General features: G+C 42.7%; 1 protein-coding gene across 7 annotated transcripts in view; it reads left to right on the plus strand.

Annotated features, from left to right (window-relative positions):
- Tnik (TRAF2 and NCK interacting kinase) overlaps positions 1-20,988 on the plus strand; it is a 427,262-nt gene that overhangs the window by 398,338 nt on the left and 7,936 nt on the right. For all 7 annotated transcript variants that reach the window (XM_060378161.1, XM_060378162.1, XM_060378163.1 and 4 more), the window contains 8 exons: positions 3,968-4,132; positions 6,414-6,525; positions 7,285-7,455; positions 9,448-9,591; positions 12,226-12,360; positions 16,377-16,477; positions 18,936-19,085; positions 20,582-20,741. In XM_060378161.1, the coding sequence (XP_060234144.1) occupies positions 3,968-4,132; positions 6,414-6,525; positions 7,285-7,455; positions 9,448-9,591; positions 12,226-12,360; positions 16,377-16,477; positions 18,936-19,085; positions 20,582-20,741 (1,138 nt within the window). The remainder of the gene's footprint in view (positions 1-3,967; positions 4,133-6,413; positions 6,526-7,284; positions 7,456-9,447; positions 9,592-12,225; positions 12,361-16,376; positions 16,478-18,935; positions 19,086-20,581; positions 20,742-20,988) is intronic.

Genomic DNA, 20,988 nt, shown 5'->3' on the forward strand with positions numbered 1-20,988 from the left:
CAGGGCAGAGCATTCAACAGTAACAGTACCTGGCATATGTTACAGTACAGAGTAAGTTTGTGCTCACTCTAGGGGGAACGGTACGGCTATCAGAATCGGGGAGGTTAGGATCCTCTTAATGAGGTTCAAGAGAGCAGGACTGTTGTTCAGTTTCCTTTGTATTCCCAGGAGAGAGCCTAGCACACAGAAGGTATTTGATGAGAAGATGCTGGCTGATTGAACCAAGGACGATGACTCAGAAGTGGGCAGATTCAAGGGTCATTGCTTCAGGCTCTTCCATCTCTGAGATACGTCCCTAGCTAGCCCTTCAAGTCTTTCCTTAATAACCAGTGGGAGAAAATGCCACAGACACAGGAGACACTGAAAAATTCTAAAGTGACAAGGTGTGATTTATGCTTTGGGGAAATCAGAGGAAAATGTCAGAAGGCTTTTCAGTACTGAACGGAAGTTGGAAGGAGGGAAAAACTGTTTAGTGCACATAAAAAGCAAGAACACTAAGATGGATGAGAGCTGAACTCCCTAAATGTCACATCAAAGATGAAATGCCCAACACTGAGAATATGCACCCATGTGGGCTCCCGATAAGGCTGTGACAAAATGACTGAGGAAAGGACTCTACTGGGGCAGTTTGCAGTGCAGGAAGCAGATGGCACTAAGCTCAGCGCTCATCTCTCAAGCTTTCTTATGGGTGAATCACACCCTCTTGGAATGTTGGAGGGTTTTGGTTGTTGTTTTGGTTTTTCTGTTTTGTGTTTTGTTTTGTTTTGTTTTGTTTTCTTATTTTTGGTTTTGTTTTTTTTATTTGTCTCATACGCACCAAAGTGGCTACTTGCATTTCCAGACAGAGGCAAGAGCAGGTGAGAATACACTCCTGTACCTTCAAGACAGAGTCTGGGGGAAGCCAGCTCAGGGCATGAGGAAACACAGTGTGTCACGGTGGGGAAGGTGATGGTAGATGGGGGAGGCAGTTGGTTCCATGGTGTCTACAGTCCGGAAACAGGGTATGGGGGGTGGGTGCTCATCAGACTCTCCTATTCCTTCCCCCCCTTTTCTCAGACTGGTCACCCAGAACTTGTTTGGGGGGTGGTTCGCTCCCCAGTCAAAACTCTCTGGAAAGACCCTCATAAACCCACCCAGAGATGAGTCTACTAGGTGATTCCAAATCCAGGTGGGTTGATGATGAATATTAAACATCATGCTGGACCAATGAGGTGACTAAAGAAATGACAAGCATTCTTGCCAATAACAACTCCAGAGGATGGGGAACATATCTGCCACATCCCCAGCCGTTCTGTGTCAAGAAAACTGTTTCATACGTAGCCAGTATTTAGCAATGCTGAGCTAAGAGATGAGGAGGAGAAGGAAAGGAAGTGTGAAAACAAGCAGAGGGGAAATCATTACTTGGGTCTGCCCTAAGGAAACTAGTTACATGCTGAGTCGAAGGGCAGCACTAGGCACATAAGGGACATCGGTAGTAATGGAGACAATCTACCGAACAGGGAAACTATTCGCCGGTGTGTTTACATCTAGAATATAGAAGGAACTCCGAAACCTCAATAGAAAAATAATAATTCATAATTGAGCATCATGGATTTCTTTTGAAGTGCATTTATTCACTTTACATCCTGATTGCAGCACCTTTTCTTTCCCATCACACACACACACACACACACACACACACACACACACACACACACAACCATTTTCCCCTCTCCTTCTCAGAGGTCCTGTCTGTAAGCATGATGTCTACCCTGGCACATTAAGTTGCTGCAGAACTAGGCGCATCCTCTCCCACTGAGGCCAGACAGGGCAGCCTAGTTAGGGGAACGGGATGCAAAGGGAGGCCTCCCTGCTCCCTGCTGTTGTTGGGGGGTCAACATGAAGACCAAGCTGCCCATCTGCTACAAATATGCAGGGCGCCTAGGCCCAGTCCATGCATGCTCTTTGGCTGGTGGTTCAGTCTCTGTGAGCCCCCACAGACCCAGTTTAGTTAACTGCAGGTCTTCTTTTGAAATCTTTGACCCCTCCAGCTCCCTTAATTGTTCCCCCAACTCTTTCATGTGACTTCCCGAGCTCTGTCTAATGCTTAGCTGTGGCTCTGCATCTATTTCCATCAGCTTCTAGGTGAAGCCTCTCAGGAATTACGGAAGCCTCCTGTCTGTAAGCCCAGCAGAGTAAATGGCTACTGGACACACGGAAAAATATTCAAGATCGTTAGTTGTCATTGAGATGTAAATCAAAACCAAAATGAAAGTCAAAAAATAAATTAGACTGACTATCACCAAAAAGGCTGAAAGTAGCAAGTGCTGGCAAAGATGTGGAGAAAGGGACTCTGCATATTTTTTTTATATGAAGGCATTGAGTAACTAAAAATAGAACTACCGCTTGATCCATCAGGCCCACTGCTGGGACACTGTCCAAAGCAAATGAAATCAATAGGCAAAGTGCTGTCTGCATTCCTATGTCAGCACTATTGACACCTGCCAACAGGTGAAAACTACCTTTGCATCCATCACCTTCTACATGGAGAGAGAAAATGATCCATAGGTACAATGCAAGACCCCTCAGCCTAAATGAGTGGACTCCTGTTATTCATGACATGATGGATGGATGGTATTGGGGGACATCATATCAAGTGAAATAATACACATGACCTCTCTCATATCCGGAAACCGAAACAGTGATCTCATACAGGCTGAGAGTAGAATGGGAGGTGCCCGAGGCTGGGGCGGAGCCGAGAGTGAAGGACATGGAGAATGGTTGATCTGTGGGTACTAAGTTATGCTTAGATAGGAGCAAAAGGCAAATACAAAACTAGCCAAGTACATGCACTGGCTTTGGAGGTTTTCTTTTAATCCTTTTTATTCCCTTGGATTTAGGGAAGGTACTGATCTCCACACGAGTGGTTTTGAAACATTTGACTCTTGCCCTCCTATCAATAACAATTTTAGCACATATTCACAGTGCATGTGTATGGCTCCGCCCCACTGCATCCATTTGTGTATTATAAAGTACCTTTCTAAAGAGTCTTTTTAGCTATATGTATATGTGGGTAGATGTGTGCACAGGAGTGCAGGTGCACACAGAATCCAGATGATGTTGGGGTCCCTCGAGCTGCAGTTACAGGCAATTGTACACAGCCCAGTGTGGGTGCTGGGAACTGAACTGAGGTCATTTGCAAGAGCACTGTGCGCTTTTAACCACCGAGCCGTCTTTCCAGCCCCACGTTATAAATTAGCTTGAGAGGGTGTCTAAAAGAAATGCCGTAGACAATACTTCAAATACTTCCTCAGTCGTAAGGACTTTATCTCCTCACAAGGAGCAGCAGTTATTTGCTGAAAGGGTGAACATTATCGATAGAAGATGGAAGTCCCTATTTTCAAATAATCTACTAGATCATTTCAGTGATTTGGGATTCCTGTCCGGTGTGATCAGTTATTGTTTTGACCTCATAAATGACAAAGAACCCTATGAGTTGGGTAAATAACAGCAGCATTTTCTTGAAATATGGAGGGTCTTTGGGGGTGGGTATCATTTCACCCTAATGCTTTTCAGATGGATTTGAGCAATTGTTTCAATATACTCTGACAATATGGTCTGTAAATCCAATTATCTGGTACACACATACCAGAAGAGAAACTTGGCGGGTCTGGTCCTGGCTGCCTCCATCTTGTAACATCCCTTATGCAGTAGCATAAGACCTGAAAGTCAGTCCACTTCCCTAAATATTAACAAGGCTTACTGTCTTTATTTTCTTAGGCAAAGTAGGAATTTCAATGTTACCATCCTAAACTCCACAGTAAATCAATTTGGAGTCCATTGCATTTGTGGCAAGTATCGATCTGTGCCCCATCTTATCCTCCCTGGTGGATCAGTTTGGAACCTGCTCAGTGTAGAATGTGTACAGTGACATCACTCTTCAGTTCGCTCTCTCTCTCTAATGGCCCCTGTGTATTGAATCCCTCAGACGGCTGAAGAGAAGAAACGATCTGGCCACACTGACAGCAACGGCTTCGCCGGTCACATCAATCTCCCAGACCTTGTGCAGCAGAGCCACTCGCCAGCTGGGACTCCCACCGAGGGACTGGGGCGTGTCTCCACCCACCCCCAGGAGATGGACACGGGGGCTGAAGTAGGTACCAGGCAGTAGCCATCAGAGATCTGTTTCTCTCCCTGGGGTTCTACACACTGACATCGTGAAGAATCAGGCTTTGCCCCACTCTTTGAAACGTGTTCAGTTGCTTTCTGCTATAGAGCTGCTTATACCACTACTTAGAGAAACCATAGATAAAACAACAAAAAGTTCTCATTTATTATCTGGCCCAATTCCTTGTATTATGGATGGGACTTGAGAGTGTTGAAAGTTAGGTTAAATGACCTGTCCAGAACATACAGCTAGCTTATGACAGTGCTTGAGCCAGAACTCGGCCCTCCTGGGACACAAAACCACGGGACAAGCTACAGAGTACTGATATTTCAAAGCTAACAGTCGTGATTCATATTTGTGTTGATTTAGTCAACCTAAGCTTGACTTGACTAAAGCAAAGTTGAAATGATTATGAACAACAGGGTCCCTGTTGTTTAATGGATAAGAGATTGGCTCTTCAGATTGCACCAGGAAGATAAAATAAGATCTCTTTCCCATATGGAAGCAGTCCTAGGAGTGTCTGGGGGAGCACAGGCAGTTCTGAGACATCACTGGATGAATTCAAGGCTGTGTCATATTTTGTGGTAGGCCTGAGATTCACACATAAGGCCCTCAACATCTTTATAGAGCACCGGTGGGTTTGATACTACCCACTGAATTTCTGAGATGCTCATGCTCTGAAGAGGCCTCAAGGGCAAGAGCATCTTGAAAAGCTCAGCATCCTGTTGTTGCTTCAATGCGGTGTGGGCAGATGATTTCACCTGACGTCCTCTATCAGTACCTCTATCTGCCCACAGAACAGGCCCCCGAAGAACAGAACTTCGGTTCAAATGCTGCTGCTGTCACAGTTCTAAGAGGAACTATCTTACCATCTCCTTTCTGGACTTCGAAATATGCAAAAGTGGTGCTTTTGGGAGGGGTTCCTACCCAGAGGAGGATGAAAGGAAGTTGATTCCAAAGGATAGAGGGAAAGTCTTAAAGGGAATTAAACAGGATCTTTGTGAATCAAATTGGATATTTACAAGTTTGTCCTTATATGATTAGGGCTTAGGAATGTTGATTTGTTTTTAAATAAAAATCTAATAAGAAAACTAAAAATGCATGCCTAAAGCAGGAATCGCACAAAGGTCTCTTATAATGTTGAACACTGGTGCATTTGTGATATAAAAAGGATGAGCTTGGGAGATGGCTCTTCAGTGAAGTGGCTACCTCACAACCATGAAGACCTGAGTTCTGACCCCCTGGCATGCTTGCAAAAAGCCAGATATGGCATATGGCTTTAGGCCAGCACCAGAGGAGGTGGAGAGCAGAAACAGTCTCATAGCCAGCCAGCCAGGCCAAATGGATGAGCTCTGAGCTCAATCAAAGACTGTCTCAAGAAATAAGGTAGATGAGCTGTCAAGGAAGACACCTGACAGGGACCCCTGACCCCCACATGTCCACATGACACATACACAAGATCAGTACTGTAGAAGGAAAGAAGATAACAGACCAAATGAGCAAATAGTTCTAGCACCTTTTTTGACAAAATTCAATTACATTATGACACCAAATGCTAATGCTGAATCTATTTCTGTAGTCTGCTTCTGACTTCATGCCTTTATGATATTCTAAGCCTCTAGGGCTTGTTTAAAGTAAGCCCTCAAGGTATATTGCATACAAACTCAGTGGCTGCATCCAAATCCTCACATAAAGCATGTGATGTCAGCGTCCTTTTAAGCCACCAAGGGAAGGAAGCATCAATCCCTGGATAAATAATCTCTGATTAAAGCGTTTAAAGCTGTTAGATCAAATTCAGGTCCACAAGCATCCTCAGGCCGGATTGGAAGGGCCCACAGGCTGCCTTCCACAAGGGGATCCCTTGAGCTGACTGTTCCGGGATGGATTGTTGCTGTGGCAGCATGCCTTAGATTTTGCTTTCCTTAAGACCGTTTGGTCAAAGCATGATGAAATAAGTTCTGTACGCAGAATGACCAACAACAGTAATACAGATACTAAGGTGCCACTTGCCAATTTGATGTAATTTTCTTTCTGAAAACCCTTAGTCTGATCACTAGTGAAGCCCCTATCCCCCTCCCCCACAACACACAGAGTGTCTGGAGAGTCCCAAAACTGGGAGAGCCCAGACAGAGGTCCGTGCTTTGTACAGGGGTTGGAGTGGGAACAGGACAGCATAGGAGTCTGCAGTCCCTGTCAAGAGCGAGCGAAACCATGTCGGCGCCCCCTGTTGCTGCAGCACTGATTCTCCTTCTTGCTTTTCAATCAGTATGGCATGGGAAGCAGCACCAAAGCCTCCTTTACCCCCTTCGTGGACCCCAGAGTGTACCAGACATCCCCCACTGATGAAGATGAAGAGGATGACGAGTCATCCGCTGCTGGTAGGCGAGCTGGTCCCGGTGTTCTAGAAACAAGTTTCCTTTCCGGTACAGCCCCATGACAGAACTCTAGTCAGTGGCTACACCACTTATTTCTCGTGCCCTGTCTTAAGATAAAGACATTTTAAATTTTATTATTTTGTGGAATTCATAAAGCAAATTTTTTTTGTTCTCCCCTCTTCCCAATTTTTTTTCTATTATGTTTCTGGAAGAAAACCAGAGGTATCCCAGGATGCTAGGAAAAGCCTCCCCACAACGATCTCCAAACGTACCGCATATTTCACAGAAACAGTTTCTGGGTATAATCCTATGCTCCAAGTAGCGTGGTGCTGAACACTCCATAAATGCGTGTTGAGCTGTGTTGAGCTCCAGGCATGTGCATCCCTCGCAGGTCTGGCTAAGAGGATGGCCTTGCTCCTTTGCCTTCTGCAACTCACTAACCACTGAAGTCAGCTTATCTGGGTTCTCAAAAAGGAACCGTTCCTTGCTTGTGATTACTACGGGAATGGCATGTTTGTTTCTGTGAGATTAGTGTTAACTTTCTACACCATCCAAAAAAGTGCCCCTAAGTCTGTTTTGCTAATGGATAAAATACTGCTTCTGTGAATGACATGCTTTGAAGGCCTACTAAGGGTGTGAAATTGGTATAGGTTATGGTTCCTGTGCCTTTGTTATAACACACCCCAAGCCAAGCCCTTCCTCCATGTTTCCACTGGATGCCTGTTTAGACGCTACTAACATCTCTCATTCTTTTTCTCAAAGCTCTGTTTACTAGCGAACTTCTTAGGCAAGAACAGGCCAAACTCAATGAAGCAAGGAAGATTTCAGTGGTAAATGTGAACCCAACAAACATTCGCCCTCATAGTGACACACCGGAAATCAGAAAATACAAGAAACGCTTCAACTCAGAAATACTTTGTGCAGCTCTGTGGGGTATGTGGGTCGTTTTTTGTTTGTTTGTTTGTTTGTTTATTGTTTTGTTTTTCCACTCATTAGTCAGTTTAGCTTCAAGTGTTAGACTTTGGCTCCTATCATCAGAACACACTAGGAGAATCATAGCTGTTGGCAACTGATGTGGCCTGAGGAGTGATGGAAAGTAAATTATCTGTAGAAAGACCTGCTATTTAAGATGACAAGTAGAGGGATGGGCACATAGCAACCACAGAACAACACTATAGTAGAGAAAACATGGCACCCCACATGTTTTCTCTGTGACTCAAGTAGTATCCTGCCAGGGGTCTAATGGCATTGCCTTATCTCACATCTCAAAAATAAGCCCAGCATATTTTAGTGACTTGCCCAAGGCCACACCATCAGCAGTAACTGGGTAAAACTTGAAAGGAACAGCAAATGATGAGCCTTTTTCTTTGCAGTTGAAAACATCAGTGTGACGTTCTCATCAAGTCAATCTGTAAATGTTAGCTAGGTTCATACTCAGTATAGGTGTGGGGAGACTTTGTCCAAGTCTTGACCTCTGTTACTCACATCATCATAGGAAGATCAGGATGTGGTCCATCTGAACCCGTCTCCATCACTAGGCTTGGATTGGGACATCATAGTTTTATATGGCTAAAGACATTTGCCATGTCAGTAAAGAAGAAGAAGAAACCCTGGGAATTGTTCATGTGAGGCACCACAGCTGTAGCCAGGTCTTTTAGCTACTTTACTTGGATTCCTATATCTACCACACTTCTCCACCCCAATCCCTTTCTTTCAGCTCTCCAACACTAGGTAGGTGAGAAAGAAAGTTAGAAGGGAAAGCAGCTGTAGAACTCTTTAGACTAATTGCTGCTGACTAGGAGCATCAGGTTCCTTGGAGCAAGTCCACTGTTGGTCATCAGAATACCACCAACCAGCAATCCATTAAACAGCGATACAGCAATAGCAAAGGCAGGGGGAGCAGCTGCTACCGCAGGCCCTCTCTGGGGCCCTCACACGTATACCTTCTCAAGAGTCCCCCAAATTCCTGTAAACTATCTGTAAACTATCTGCAGCCGCCGGCAAAAATCACATCCCTCCTAGAGCATGAGACAAATCAAAGTTAGCAGCTGTGGACAATCTGAAGCCATCCCATATCCCACAGCTGGGAAGAAAACAAAAACATATTCACATAACATAACTGGGTTTTTTAAGAAACCAAAATTATCACTACACTGGCTCTGTAGTAGGAATGTGAAGTTTGGAGATCAAAATAACCACAATTAATGTCGTAGGGCTTGGCATTTTCAGAATACAGATGTATACCAAGAGATGTTCAAGATGTACTGCACAGTGAATCTCTTGACATAGGCACATTTTAGTAACTGGACGACTAATTGTTTAGGTCTGCTTACAGGTGTGCTGGGGTAGAACTAGGTAACTGAGAACTCTTTAAAATCAGTATCTCTATGACTCAGCCTCTTGTGATCTGGCTTATCATTTCCTGGACGAGAGCAGAACCATTAGTTTGTGTGTGCGTGTGTGTGTAAGTAGAACCCTTTGTATTTTGAAGGTGGATAGATTAGCTGTCTTAGAAATCATTGAATGAATAGGAAGAAAGAAGTTGCATATACAGGGATCACCAAGGAAGAGGAGACCCTCCATAAAGGGGGAATGAGGAAATTTGCTTATCCGCACATCTCTACCTAAGGTTCCATTTGGCAACACTCTCTGGGCTAAGTGTAGTGGATAGGAGTGATGCATTGCTGCCTTCACTTTATATGGTGAAACTGTAGTTCCGTTACCAGAGGAACAGTGATGTAACTAGTGAGCTGTACCTTCCGCCTCTACACTGTTTACCATCTTATCTACTTAGGCATTTTTATTTTTATTTATTTATTTTTTTACATTAGCACCAAACAGTTCTCTGGGCTTTTGCAGGGATCCAGGTCAACCTGGGTAAGGCCCATTCAGAAGTCAGTCCTTGAGTGCTTCTTAAATTTGCAGGTGTAAACCTTCTGGTGGGAACCGAAAACGGCCTGATGCTTTTGGACAGAAGTGGCCAAGGCAAAGTCTACAACCTGATCAACCGGAGGCGATTTCAGCAGATGGATGTGCTGGAAGGACTGAATGTTCTTGTGACGATATCAGGTATGTTGCTAAGCTGACCTGACCGCCAGGTATGCCCAGGTGGGCAGGTGACACCCTGGTCTCTGCCCAGCAAACCTCAGGAGATGTACAACACTGTAGCTGAGGGGAGATCACCCACATGCATTTGTAATGCTGGAGGATCTGGCCTCTGAGGAAGACTTACCTGTGCTTTAAACCTGAGTATCAGAAGAAGCTGTGCATTTTGGACTTCACCTCCTTTAAGACTCAGCAAGGTTTTTTTTTTAAATTATACTTTATTTACTTTGTATCCCCCCTCTAGTTGCCTCCTTCCTCCCCTCCCAATCCCTCCCTTCCTCCCCCGTCTCCACACACTCCCCTCCCCAAGTCCGTTGGTAGGGAAGGGTTTCTTTTTCTTCCTTCTGATCCTAGTCTGTTAGGTCTCATCAGGAGTGGCTGCACTGTCTTCCTCTGTGGCCTGGTAAGGCTGCTCTCCCCTCAGGGGGAGGTGATCAAAGAGCAGGCCAATCAGTTCATGTCAGAAGCAGTCCCTGTTCCCATTACTATGGAACCCACTTGGACACTGAACTTCCATGGGCTACCTCTGTGTGGGGGTTCTAGGTTATCTCCATGTATGGTACTTGGTTGGAGTATGAGTCTCAGGAAAGACCCCTCAGCAAGGATTATTAAGCTGTCAGTCCTGCCGTTACTATCATATTCTCAGATGGAGACTATCAAAATGTAGACCTCTGGGAGAAGAATTAGCAAGCAAAAGTTTCTTTAGTCTTTTTTCTCAAATCGTCTGCTTATAATCCACTGATGTCTTAAGGACGATTGAACTAGTGGGAAAACAGTTCTACAAAGAGGGTGGAAGGGCGACATCCTTACTGTTATGTTTTTACAATGGGGAAAAGACTTTGTTAGACAACAAATAAGCCTCAATACTAACAAATGAAAAATGCACTGGAGTCTGTTTATTGATGAGAAGGTTTTTTTTTTCTTCCTGATAGTGTTTGAATAAATCACCCTCCTCCTATTTACTTCATCAGCTATGAAATCAAGTACTACTTTTGTGTTAGAACCACTCAAAAGATGTGAAAACCAAAACTGCTCCTTAGACTAGGGTCAGAATCTCTGGAACAAGGTGCAGGCATTCAATATTGGTGGCTCTGGTACATTCCTATCAGGCAACTTAGTTTATGAGCTCTATTCTTCATCTTTATTGTGCAAAAAGAGCACACAAGGACTTCTGGGTTGAACTTTGAAGATGAAATTTTAACTCTCCAGGTGTGCTTATGCTTTGAGAAGAATGCAGTCTCTTGCCCCATAATCCCCTCTTTTTTACCTCTGTACCAAGTATTTAGAATTTCAACATTGCAAAAAAAGGTTAGCAAGTAAATTGTTCTTGTACTATGATTTGAATTGAGTTCTATGTGGTCTTTGTTTCTGGTTAATTGCTTTTTTGATTACTACACTCCCAAATCAAAACTGAAGCCACACATCTGTCTTGTCATCTATCTAAAATGGAAGTGCTACCAGAAAATTCAAGGTCACCTCTTTTGCTGCTTGTGACAAGTCTTCATCCTTCAGGATATAACAGGTTCCTCTTATCATAAACCATAAAGTGAGAAAAGAGATAATAAAAGTGAGAAGGAAGAATCTTGAACTGCTCAGGCCTTGTTGGCACAGGAAGATGGAGCAATGGTTGCTGTCGTTGTCCTAAGCACCTGGGCTCTAGGCTTCCACTGGCACCAGTGAACAGCAGCTGTGCTGTGCTCCCGCAAGTTAAGTCTCAGTGCGCCTCTCTGTCAAGCCAGTGAGGGATGCCCTCACGAAGTCTCTTCTTCTAGTACATAGCCCATCTGTAGAACATAAAACCTCTTTAAAGTCAGTGGGAAAATATCTGAGAAATAAAATCCATAAGCTCAAATTTCTCATTAAGGAAGAGCCACAGAAACGCTCATTTTCCCTGTGGTACTCAGATAATCAAGTGGAATGGATGCATTTTGCTCTCTATAAAGTCTTTCATAACTTCAAGCTGCTATTTTATCATCCTGAGAATGGTCTTATTCGCTTTACCAAAGTGAACTTTCAACCATTTTTTTGAATTCCGAGTCCACATCTTTGATGTTTTTATTTACTTCTCTTTTTAATGACCTCAGCAGTGTCACTTTGTCTAATACCATCCTCTAAACTCAGATCGTTTTACTGAATTTGTTTCTGTCTTCTGTTAAATTCCTTTGTCTTACCAATTAAACAAAACTGCTAACAATTGTTGATGTAACAGAGGAGGTAAAGAGAGGGGAGAGAAAATGAGAGGAGGAGAGGTGCACATAAGTAGGCTAAAATGCCTGTTTGCCGGCGCTCCTTCAAGATTAAATCTAGAATGTTCTGGAACTCTGTTTTAGAGTTAGAACTTATCAAGTTCCGCAGACCAACTTGCTCAAATAAGAAATTGCTTAAAGGTAAAAAGTGGAATTTGTGGGTTTGGCCGAAATACTAGGGACTATCTTTACAAGTGCTGACAGAAGTGACAGTGAGGAAGATCTAAGCACGCTGGTTGTTCATCCCCCACAGATACAACACCGATAGCAGCAAGAGTCCAGGAGAGGTGAGGGAGGGAAGAGAGAGCAGGCTGTCACAGAGCTTGAAATTAAAACTCTGTTGTTCCAACAGGAAAGAAGAATAAGCTCCGTGTTTACTATCTTTCATGGTTAAGAAACAGAATACTGCACAACGACCCGGAAGTGGAAAAGAAGCAGGGCTGGGTCACCGTTGGGGACTTGGAAGGCTGCATCCATTACAAAGTTGGTGAGTCTCAGCTCAGCAGCAGAGTTTGATACTCAGTCCCAGTTGTTTGGTTAAATTTATTCAGGACATCTTATCTGCTCTCAGTTTATGTCTCACCAGTTGAAAATGTTGCTGGACCCCAGAAAATACTTGAATTATTCTTCCAAAAGTCAGATTGGTGAAACTCAAAGAATACATTTGGAGAAAATGCTAGACTCCAGTTTGAATATTTATATGTACTTCTTCCAGAGTCCCCCAAAATAACAATAAAATAGTTAAAAAAAAAAAAAAAGGCAGTGATTCTCCAAGAATCAAAAGAAGAGAAGGCAGAAAATAAGAGATGGCCATAAAACTGGACAAGAGTAACAGTGTGACTAGGGTTGGCTATAGCAGATCAAGGATACTGGATTCTTAATCTACAGGGAGGAACATTATCAAAATTACCCATCTATTCCACAGAGCCCAGAAAGACCAGAAACCCAGGGAACACCACAGTACAGAGGTGCACAACAGAGCTGAAAATAGGATTGCTGAAAAGCAGAAAAGTTAAAAGTCCTCAAGAGCCAGGCCCTTCCCCCACAGGCAGGCCACTGTCCTCAGCCCTGCAGCAATAGGGGAAGAGTTTGCACAGCCAGGGTGATGGCAAAAAGACCTGGGAGGGCACATACCTGCGCCTACACACACATACATAGACCAGCCTTCCCCTGCAAAGCTCCCAAAATGCTGGCTGCATGTTTATACTCCCAAGAGGGAGACTGAAAAGTTTATCTTTAGGAGAAACTACAGATACTAACATTTCAAGTCCTGGGGGGAAGCTCCCTACCTTACTTCTCCAAAGTAACTGCTAGTGGCTGATTAGCCTGCTTCTACCAGAGCCTAGATAGGTAGATCTCATGAGCAGGAAGGAGGAACAAACAGGAGGTAAGGATGTCAGAAAATGATGCATGGGGGAAATTTCAGGAAAGAGAAAAGAAACTACATTTTACAAGTATTTGAAAAAAAAAAGTGTTTCAATAAAAGAATAGGAGTATTTTTAAAGATGGAGTAGAGTTGGCTATGTCAGTGAAAGACTAAAACTATCTTAGCAGGAATAAAGATGAGAAAAATGAGAATGAGGACTTACCTATGAAGGGGAGCTGAAAACAAAATGAGGATCTACCTTGACCTGCACAGCTGCCCCAACTGGGTTGACAGGGAATGAAGAAACAACAGACACACACACAAAAAAAGCTCAGCTCGTGTGCATTATGCCCTGTGATGGAGATGCTCTAGTGTCCGTGTTCATTTTACATGGCTCCTGTAAGTCTCAATCTAGGGAGCAGGTTTATTGTATACGGCTAAAGGAGGAGGCAAAGTTAATACGTACAGATGAACAAGGAGGCAGGTTTCCCTACAGGTCTCTTTAGGGAAGCAGTCTCAGACTATAACTATCCCAGAAGAGGAAGCAGCCATCATCTTCTGTACACGCTACCAGCATCCACAAATGGGCCAAGGGAAGGCTTTGTGAGTTCCCTGCGCCTGACCTGGGGGAGGGGAGGCTTTGCTGTTCTCATGAGTCTGGAGATCTATGATCTTTGACATGGCCACGCCCACATTCACACAGGACTTCACCCACTCCCTACCAGGAGAGAAAACACAGGGCTAAGAGCACTTACTGCTCTTCCAGAGGATGGAGTTCAGTTCCCAGCACCTAGTCTAGGAAGCTCACAAACATACCTATCTATCCAGTTCCAGGGTGATCTGACGTCCTCGTGGCCTCCATGACATCGGCACACAATTGTGTGCACACAACCACATGCACATGCACCATCACCTCCTACAACAACAATGAAATATCAATAACCTTTTTTTAAAAGGAGGAAATTATCAATCCAAAATATGAGCTTCAGTAAGAGAGAAAATAGTAAGTAGAGATGGAAGAACATACCAGAGTGAGAATAAAGAACATCTTCTAGACAAGAAGCATTGACATACAGCTTCAAATTATCCTGAGAACCTAGTAGAGCTACTCAAAAAGAAAGCTCACAATGATGCTATTTAACTATAGAAGAAATGAGACAGGCCTTAAAATTCCCAGGTTATAAGAAATTTAACAAACAATATATAAAATAGTTTCAGATCAGAGAATCTTGGGACTTTTCAAAAACAATACTAGATCCTTAGAAAGTCTATCCAACAAGGCCTTAAAATTCGAAAGGCAATTTTATGTTTACCTCGGGGCTTAGAACGTAGCTCATTTGGTAGTTCACAAACCCTGAGTTCAGGGCTAGCATTAGACAAACTAGGTGTGATGGTACAGGAAGTGGAAGCAGGAAGGTCAGATATTCAAGATCATTGCAATAATTGCGGCATTATCACAGAAAATATGCTCCACCCACTCTGTAGCACAGAACGTTATTAGAGGTAAAATAGCCCTCCCCCTGTATGTATATAGAAACTGAGGCAGAAAAATGCAGACAGTGCCAGAGGTTCATTATGAGGAATTGGCTCTCATAACTTTGAAAACTAAAAAGTCCTGCCCGCCCCCAAATGTTCCGGTTGGGGACCTGGAGACTTAGGGGAGCCAACTGTGTGAATTAATTCAAGTCCAAAAGCCTGGGGACCCAGTGAATCGATGGTGGGGTTCCAGTTAGAAATCCAGCAGACTCAAGACAAAGAAGAAGGGGTGGTTCAGCCTGAGTTTGGAAGCAGAAAGACTCATGTCTCACCTGAGGACAGGAGGAGCCATTGGCCTTCTTAGTCTATTCCGATCTTCAAGGGCCTGTAAGAGGCATCACCGCAGCCTGTTTGTACAGCTTCCCAGCGGGAGTAGGGTGCGAGGCACAAGGAAACCTGCTGAGCAGGAATTGTGGAAGGAAGGCAGGGCTCTGACGGGATGCTGAACAGTACCATTCACAAGGCAGACCACATGGGGGAGTATGTTTTCCACGGCAATCTGGTGACATTCAGGCTCCACGGATGCTTTTGTTTGGGAATTGGGATTATCTGATCCTTTTTTTTTTTTTTTTTTTTTTTGTCATACTCTGAAACTGCAGTTTTCTTTTACCTTGGTCTGAGTGCGTGGCAAAGTATCAGACACAGCCATACCATCCCCACCAGGCAGCAGACAGCTGCATGTCTGCACGTGGTACTCTCTTGAGGATGGTGGGTTTCTTCATGGAAGATTGTTTGCAGAAAGAAGCAGGCCAATTCAAGGGTGACTGTGGAAAACGTTTAGGATTGCGTCTAAAGATGGCTATGAAAACTCTGTTAGAAGTTCCTTTAAGTAGAAGTATTTGCTATTATTTGACATATATTTTAGCCTAATATTTTAGTGATCAGATTTTATTACATATACTTACACACAATTATTTAGCCCAAATACTTTGGGGATCAGATTTTATTATAGAAACTAGGACTGTGTAATTACAAAGCCATAAAGTGGCAAGAGATAATGTGTTTCAAAAATACGGGGCTGTCTGCCTCCTGTTTAACCTACATATCTCCCATTAGCCTTCTGAACATTTCTGATTTGGTCCTTCTGAACAAGGTTATCTCATTTCATTCCCTTGACATCTCAACTTTCAACAGAAATATAAATAATTATTTCCCCCGATCGTTATAATTTGAATGTGAGTAAGCAGATAATAATACATGATAAGCTTATGCCTCTACAAGTTTGTTAATTGTTCCAACATTTTGTCATAACTACACTCAAGTAAGCATAAAATGCAGGCAAACTAACATAAGAAAATGGTGTAGGTCCTTATCAAATTGAATATCCATGTCTAAACTGAAATAGTCCTGTCTTTAGATGAAGAAAAATCCTTTACTATAAACCCAAAAACTTCTGGCATTCTATAAACCAGGTACACGAAAGGAAGTTAAATTTGCATGCCAATGATTATAGTAACAATGACAATAGTAATAACGTGTTCCAAGAGCACCTCCCTCAACTGTAAACACATAAAGACAGGTGCTTATGTTCATTAATACAAACAATCCTGGATAAAAGTTTAGACATGGTTTCTAAACTCCTACTTTTTTTTATACTTCAGTTAAATATGAAAGGATCAAGTTCTTGGTGATTGCCTTAAAGAATGCAGTAGAGATATATGCTTGGGCCCCTAAACCTTATCACAAGTTCATGGCATTTAAGGTAAGCATGAATGTTTCTTGGTTATTTCTCCGTTTTCATCCGAGTTCTATTTTCCACATAAGTCAGTATCAGTTTTATTATATAGAGAAAATGTGTTTTAAAAAACAATTCTTAAATATATTATCCCAAAAGACTTACATATTAAAAATGTCGTACAGCTCATCACATTAAAATCAGTGATTGCCCCTTCTCCCTTGGAGGTCTATGACTTTAAGAGGAATTTAGTTTGGAACAGTTACCAGGAAAAGTAGCAAACACAGCATTACACAACAGTCTCTATAATGTTATAAAGTACCTGGACGCCAAGTATTGTCTGAGGTTCTCCCTGAAAAAGGCAGCTCTGTGGCAGTACTGGGTCTCCAGATATGCTAATTATCAGTAACATTTCAGAATCAAGTCTCTAAGACTTGGTTGGTTCTTTGATTAACCCTGTTGCATAAAAATGTCTCTGAACTGAATGCCGAAGGCAGTCACTTGCAGGAAAGATCCTACTCTGAATTTCTCTTCTGATAGCCTTTGCATCCGTTTGCCTTGACTTAGTCTGTACTCAGCACAGATAGGTTGGGTATTCGTGAGGTTCAGCGAGAATGGGGTGTAATGTGCTTTATCCCATTGACCCCAGATTATAAAAGATGAACCCCAACTTCCAGAAAAAGTAATCACTTTCAATCATACCGCAGTATTCAGATCATATAGCCTATGTGCAATGTGAATTTATCTCCCATGTTCTCTTTGCATTTCTCACTGGTCCTCACTGCCCCTACCTTTGTGACTGTAATTGATTTTTGGATCTTTATGCATTCTTCCGTGTTACCTATGCTATGTGAAAGCCAAATCTGTCATGGAATTTTGTCAGTACTCTTAGAGATGAATCACTCCACTACCATCTTGGTCTTTTAGTTCAAATGGCACATTTGTGATGTGCTCTGGATGACAGATTCATCAACAGAAACAGGGAGTTCTCCACAGGCCCACTCTACTGAAAGAAATTTTGGGGATTACATTACAATGAAAGGCTAACGTGGTGCTACTTAGCCGCCAAAATCCCTCTAGAAAAGCTTTTCAGTCAAGATCCCCTTCCTATCCCGACTCTGAAGCTTCTGCCCTCAGTCCTAGGCAAAGCCTAGGAGAGAAAAACAGCAAAACACTCCCCTCAAACAGAGCAGACCCAACCTGGAAGAGGAAGTACAGAGGCCAGACCCTGAACAGGAAAGAATGGCATGGACCAGAGGTGAAACCTTCCTCTAGGGCAAGGACAAAAGCTGTTAACTTTTTGTGCTGTGAGAATGACTTTAAGAGAAGTGTTTAATGGAAGCTGTGGTTTCTCGAATCTTCTGATAAAAAGCACAGAATCATGACAAAGGTAGAGAGACATGAACACTTCATAGCTATGGAACTTAGGCCCTGAATCAATCAAACAGAACTTCGATAAACTCGGCCACAGCTCCCCTCTTTTCCTTCTCAGTTAAGTCCTTGGAGATAAGCCAAGCCATGAGTATTACAAGGTGTCTTCTACATCTCCTTTTCTTTTCCCAAATCTGTCTCTCAGAATGCAGTATGAAATTTAGAGAAATTGAGAGCCATGGAAAGAAAGTCATAACCAGTGTATTCCCATTCATCTCCAACATATTTAACAGAGCCCTGCTCTGCGCGGGAAGGCAGCAGCCACAGCTAAACCTGGTTACCACGTGGGAAAGAGGGGGCCGCAGAGATCACTGCACACTCTCTAGAGGATAAAAGCCAAAAATATACAGGAAAGAGCAACAGCAGACAGATAGCAAGCTTTTGACACACAATTTTGATGCTATCAAAATTGATAGCTGTAAATTCTTTACTGTGAATAAGAAAAGAGAGGAACAGAAGTAAACAATACAGCTTTCTTCTTGAAGTCAGACGGGAACAGACCTAAACCTGAAAGTAACCTTTCCCAACTATTCTTTTTTGTTAATTAATTCACTTTACATCTCCCCTATACACCTCTCCCTCTTCTCCTCCCAGTCCCACCCTTCCTCCCACATCCCTTCCCCCATATTCCTCAGAATAGCCCTCTACCTACACACTCCAGCTCATCTAGTCATATGTGGACGGAGTTTGTCTTCTTCTCCTGTGGCCTGGTAGGGAAGTCCCACCACAGGGAAATGATCAAAAATCAGGCAACACAGTCCATGTCAGAGATATCCCCCACTCCCCTAACTAAGATGCCTATGAAGTCTAAGATGCCCATCAGACTTGTGTTTTTGGAGTTTGCATTGTAGTATGTCTATCCTGTACTATGTGACTAAAATCCTGTTATAATTGAGTATGTGTCATGTGTGTCTTTCTGGGTCTGCGTTACCTCACTCAGGATGATCTTTTCAACTGAAGAAAGCCACTTCCTTCAAACAGTGGCCAAAGGAAACTTTTAGGAATAAGACAACCTTTTTGAATGATGTGGGTACTAATGGGGTGATTTTTAAAGTCTTTTGCAGATCTACAGCATAAGCCTCTGCTTGTTGATCTCACGGTAGAAGAAGGTCAAAGGTTAAAGGTCATTTTTGGCTCACACACTGGTTTCCATGTAATTGATGTTGATTCTGGAAACTCCTATGATATCTATATACCATCCCATGTAAGTTTCAGGAATTGACTGTCTTCTGCCCCCTGCATGACAGCGTGCTTGTAGAGAGATTTGGTTATACTTATTTTTACTTGAAATAATGCTAATCTATAAGTGTTGGTGAACTTTGGATATCACTGAGTAGAGAGAATGTTCTTAAAGTATTATTCCTCCGTCAAGCTAAGTAACACAAAAACTAACTTATTTTGAAGACATCGTCTTGCTTTTTGGACCTCACATGCCTATGTCAGACCATAGCTGAGTTCCTGTTTTCAGTTTTCAACAGAAGTTTGGTTTCTTCTATGTTAGAGAGAGAGAATGGTTAGGTATTAAATTCTAAGAGAGATTCTCTTAGTAGTCATGCCAGGTGACTTCTCCATCCCTCAGCTTTTCCAACTGTAAGATAGGACTCCAACTCCCTATTCTGTAGGGTAGTTACCATGATCATTAAATTGGCTCAGCATCCAACATGTTCAAGTTCTTCTTGTCAACAATATGATACTCGATTTACTCTGCTAATACATTGCATAAAACACTACCCTCAACGGAAATGCTGCATGGATCTACCTGTGAGAGCTGCTGTGGTGTAAGCAATGTTTCATGAATATAACCCCAAGGTTAACAAACTCTCAGGATAGTCTGAGGCTGGCCCATACCTGATTGGCATTTTGAAGTCTTTAAAAAAGCCCGGTGCTTAGGCATGCTGTTTTGATGCATTTGCACACATGCAGTTGTCACCCACTGCTGCATTTTCTAGCTTTTTCCTTGCATGTCTCCATCATAGCTGAGATGCTGAGTCACCACTGTGATTATCTTCAATCCCCCAAAGCCCTGTCTGTCAAGCACATGCTGTAATGATGTGACATTGTCAACCAGGAGGAGGAGGAGCACCTCCTTTTCCCCAGAACCAGTCAATCTATGCTTATTTTAGCAGTGTGACAATGGTAACGTAATTCTCCATTTTTTTTCCCCTAAAGAACTCATTCTGGTGTTGGAGCTCCCAGGTGAATTTTCTAGGTTATGTATTCACTGCCTTTTGTGGGCACCTGGCATTCTCACTTTATGTGGAAGAAGTCGTTCTAGGGGAAACCCTTGAATTTCACTGTTAGAAAATGTACTCAGAAGACTACTTCTATCACCGAATAATTGTGTAGCTTTGGTCAAGTTACATAACCCAGAGATGTAGTTCCTTCAGCTGCAACAAAGCTTTCTATGATGGAGAACTCTTCTAAGCACTAGAAATGATGTATACAAGTGGTCCAAAGACTGGCACACTAGGTCCTCTATACACTTGGTGTTACTGTTCTTAAGAACCATTGTAATTCTTGATCAAGTAACTATGTTTGTGTTTGCCTGCCGCATTTGACAAGAGCCATGATTAAACTAAAGTAGATTTCAATATCTACAGTGAAAATAACGTAACATTTCATTTGTAATTTTAAAGATAAAAGTCAAGAGGTTGTCCTGTTTTTAAGCAGAGTAATTCTTGGCCTGTCTTTGTCTCCTAGATTCAGGGCAATATCACTCCCCATGCTATTGTCATCTTGCCTAAAACGGATGGAATGGAAATGCTTGTGTGCTATGAGGATGAGGGGGTGTACGTAAACACCTACGGCCGGATCACTAAGGATGTGGTGCTCCAATGGGGAGAAATGCCCACGTCTGTGGGTAGGTTAACCATTCCTTATCTCCTTCAGCAGTTACATCCCCCAAATGAACCGAAAGTCAAGAAATGTGAAACAACCATTTGAGTCCACCAAAAAAAAAAAAAAAAAAAAAAACAGAAAAAACAAAAACAAATTTGTGAATAATCCTTGTAAGACTTGCTTTGTCTGTTTAATCTCAAGTCCTTTGTCTTTTTGTGGTTAAGATGTGAACAAATACTGTAAGTTGTTGCCTATCTAATGTTTTTAAT

This window comes from Meriones unguiculatus, chromosome 2, assembly GCF_030254825.1.
Source record: "Meriones unguiculatus strain TT.TT164.6M chromosome 2, Bangor_MerUng_6.1, whole genome shotgun sequence".
NCBI classification, from domain to species: domain Eukaryota; kingdom Metazoa; phylum Chordata; class Mammalia; order Rodentia; family Muridae; genus Meriones; species Meriones unguiculatus.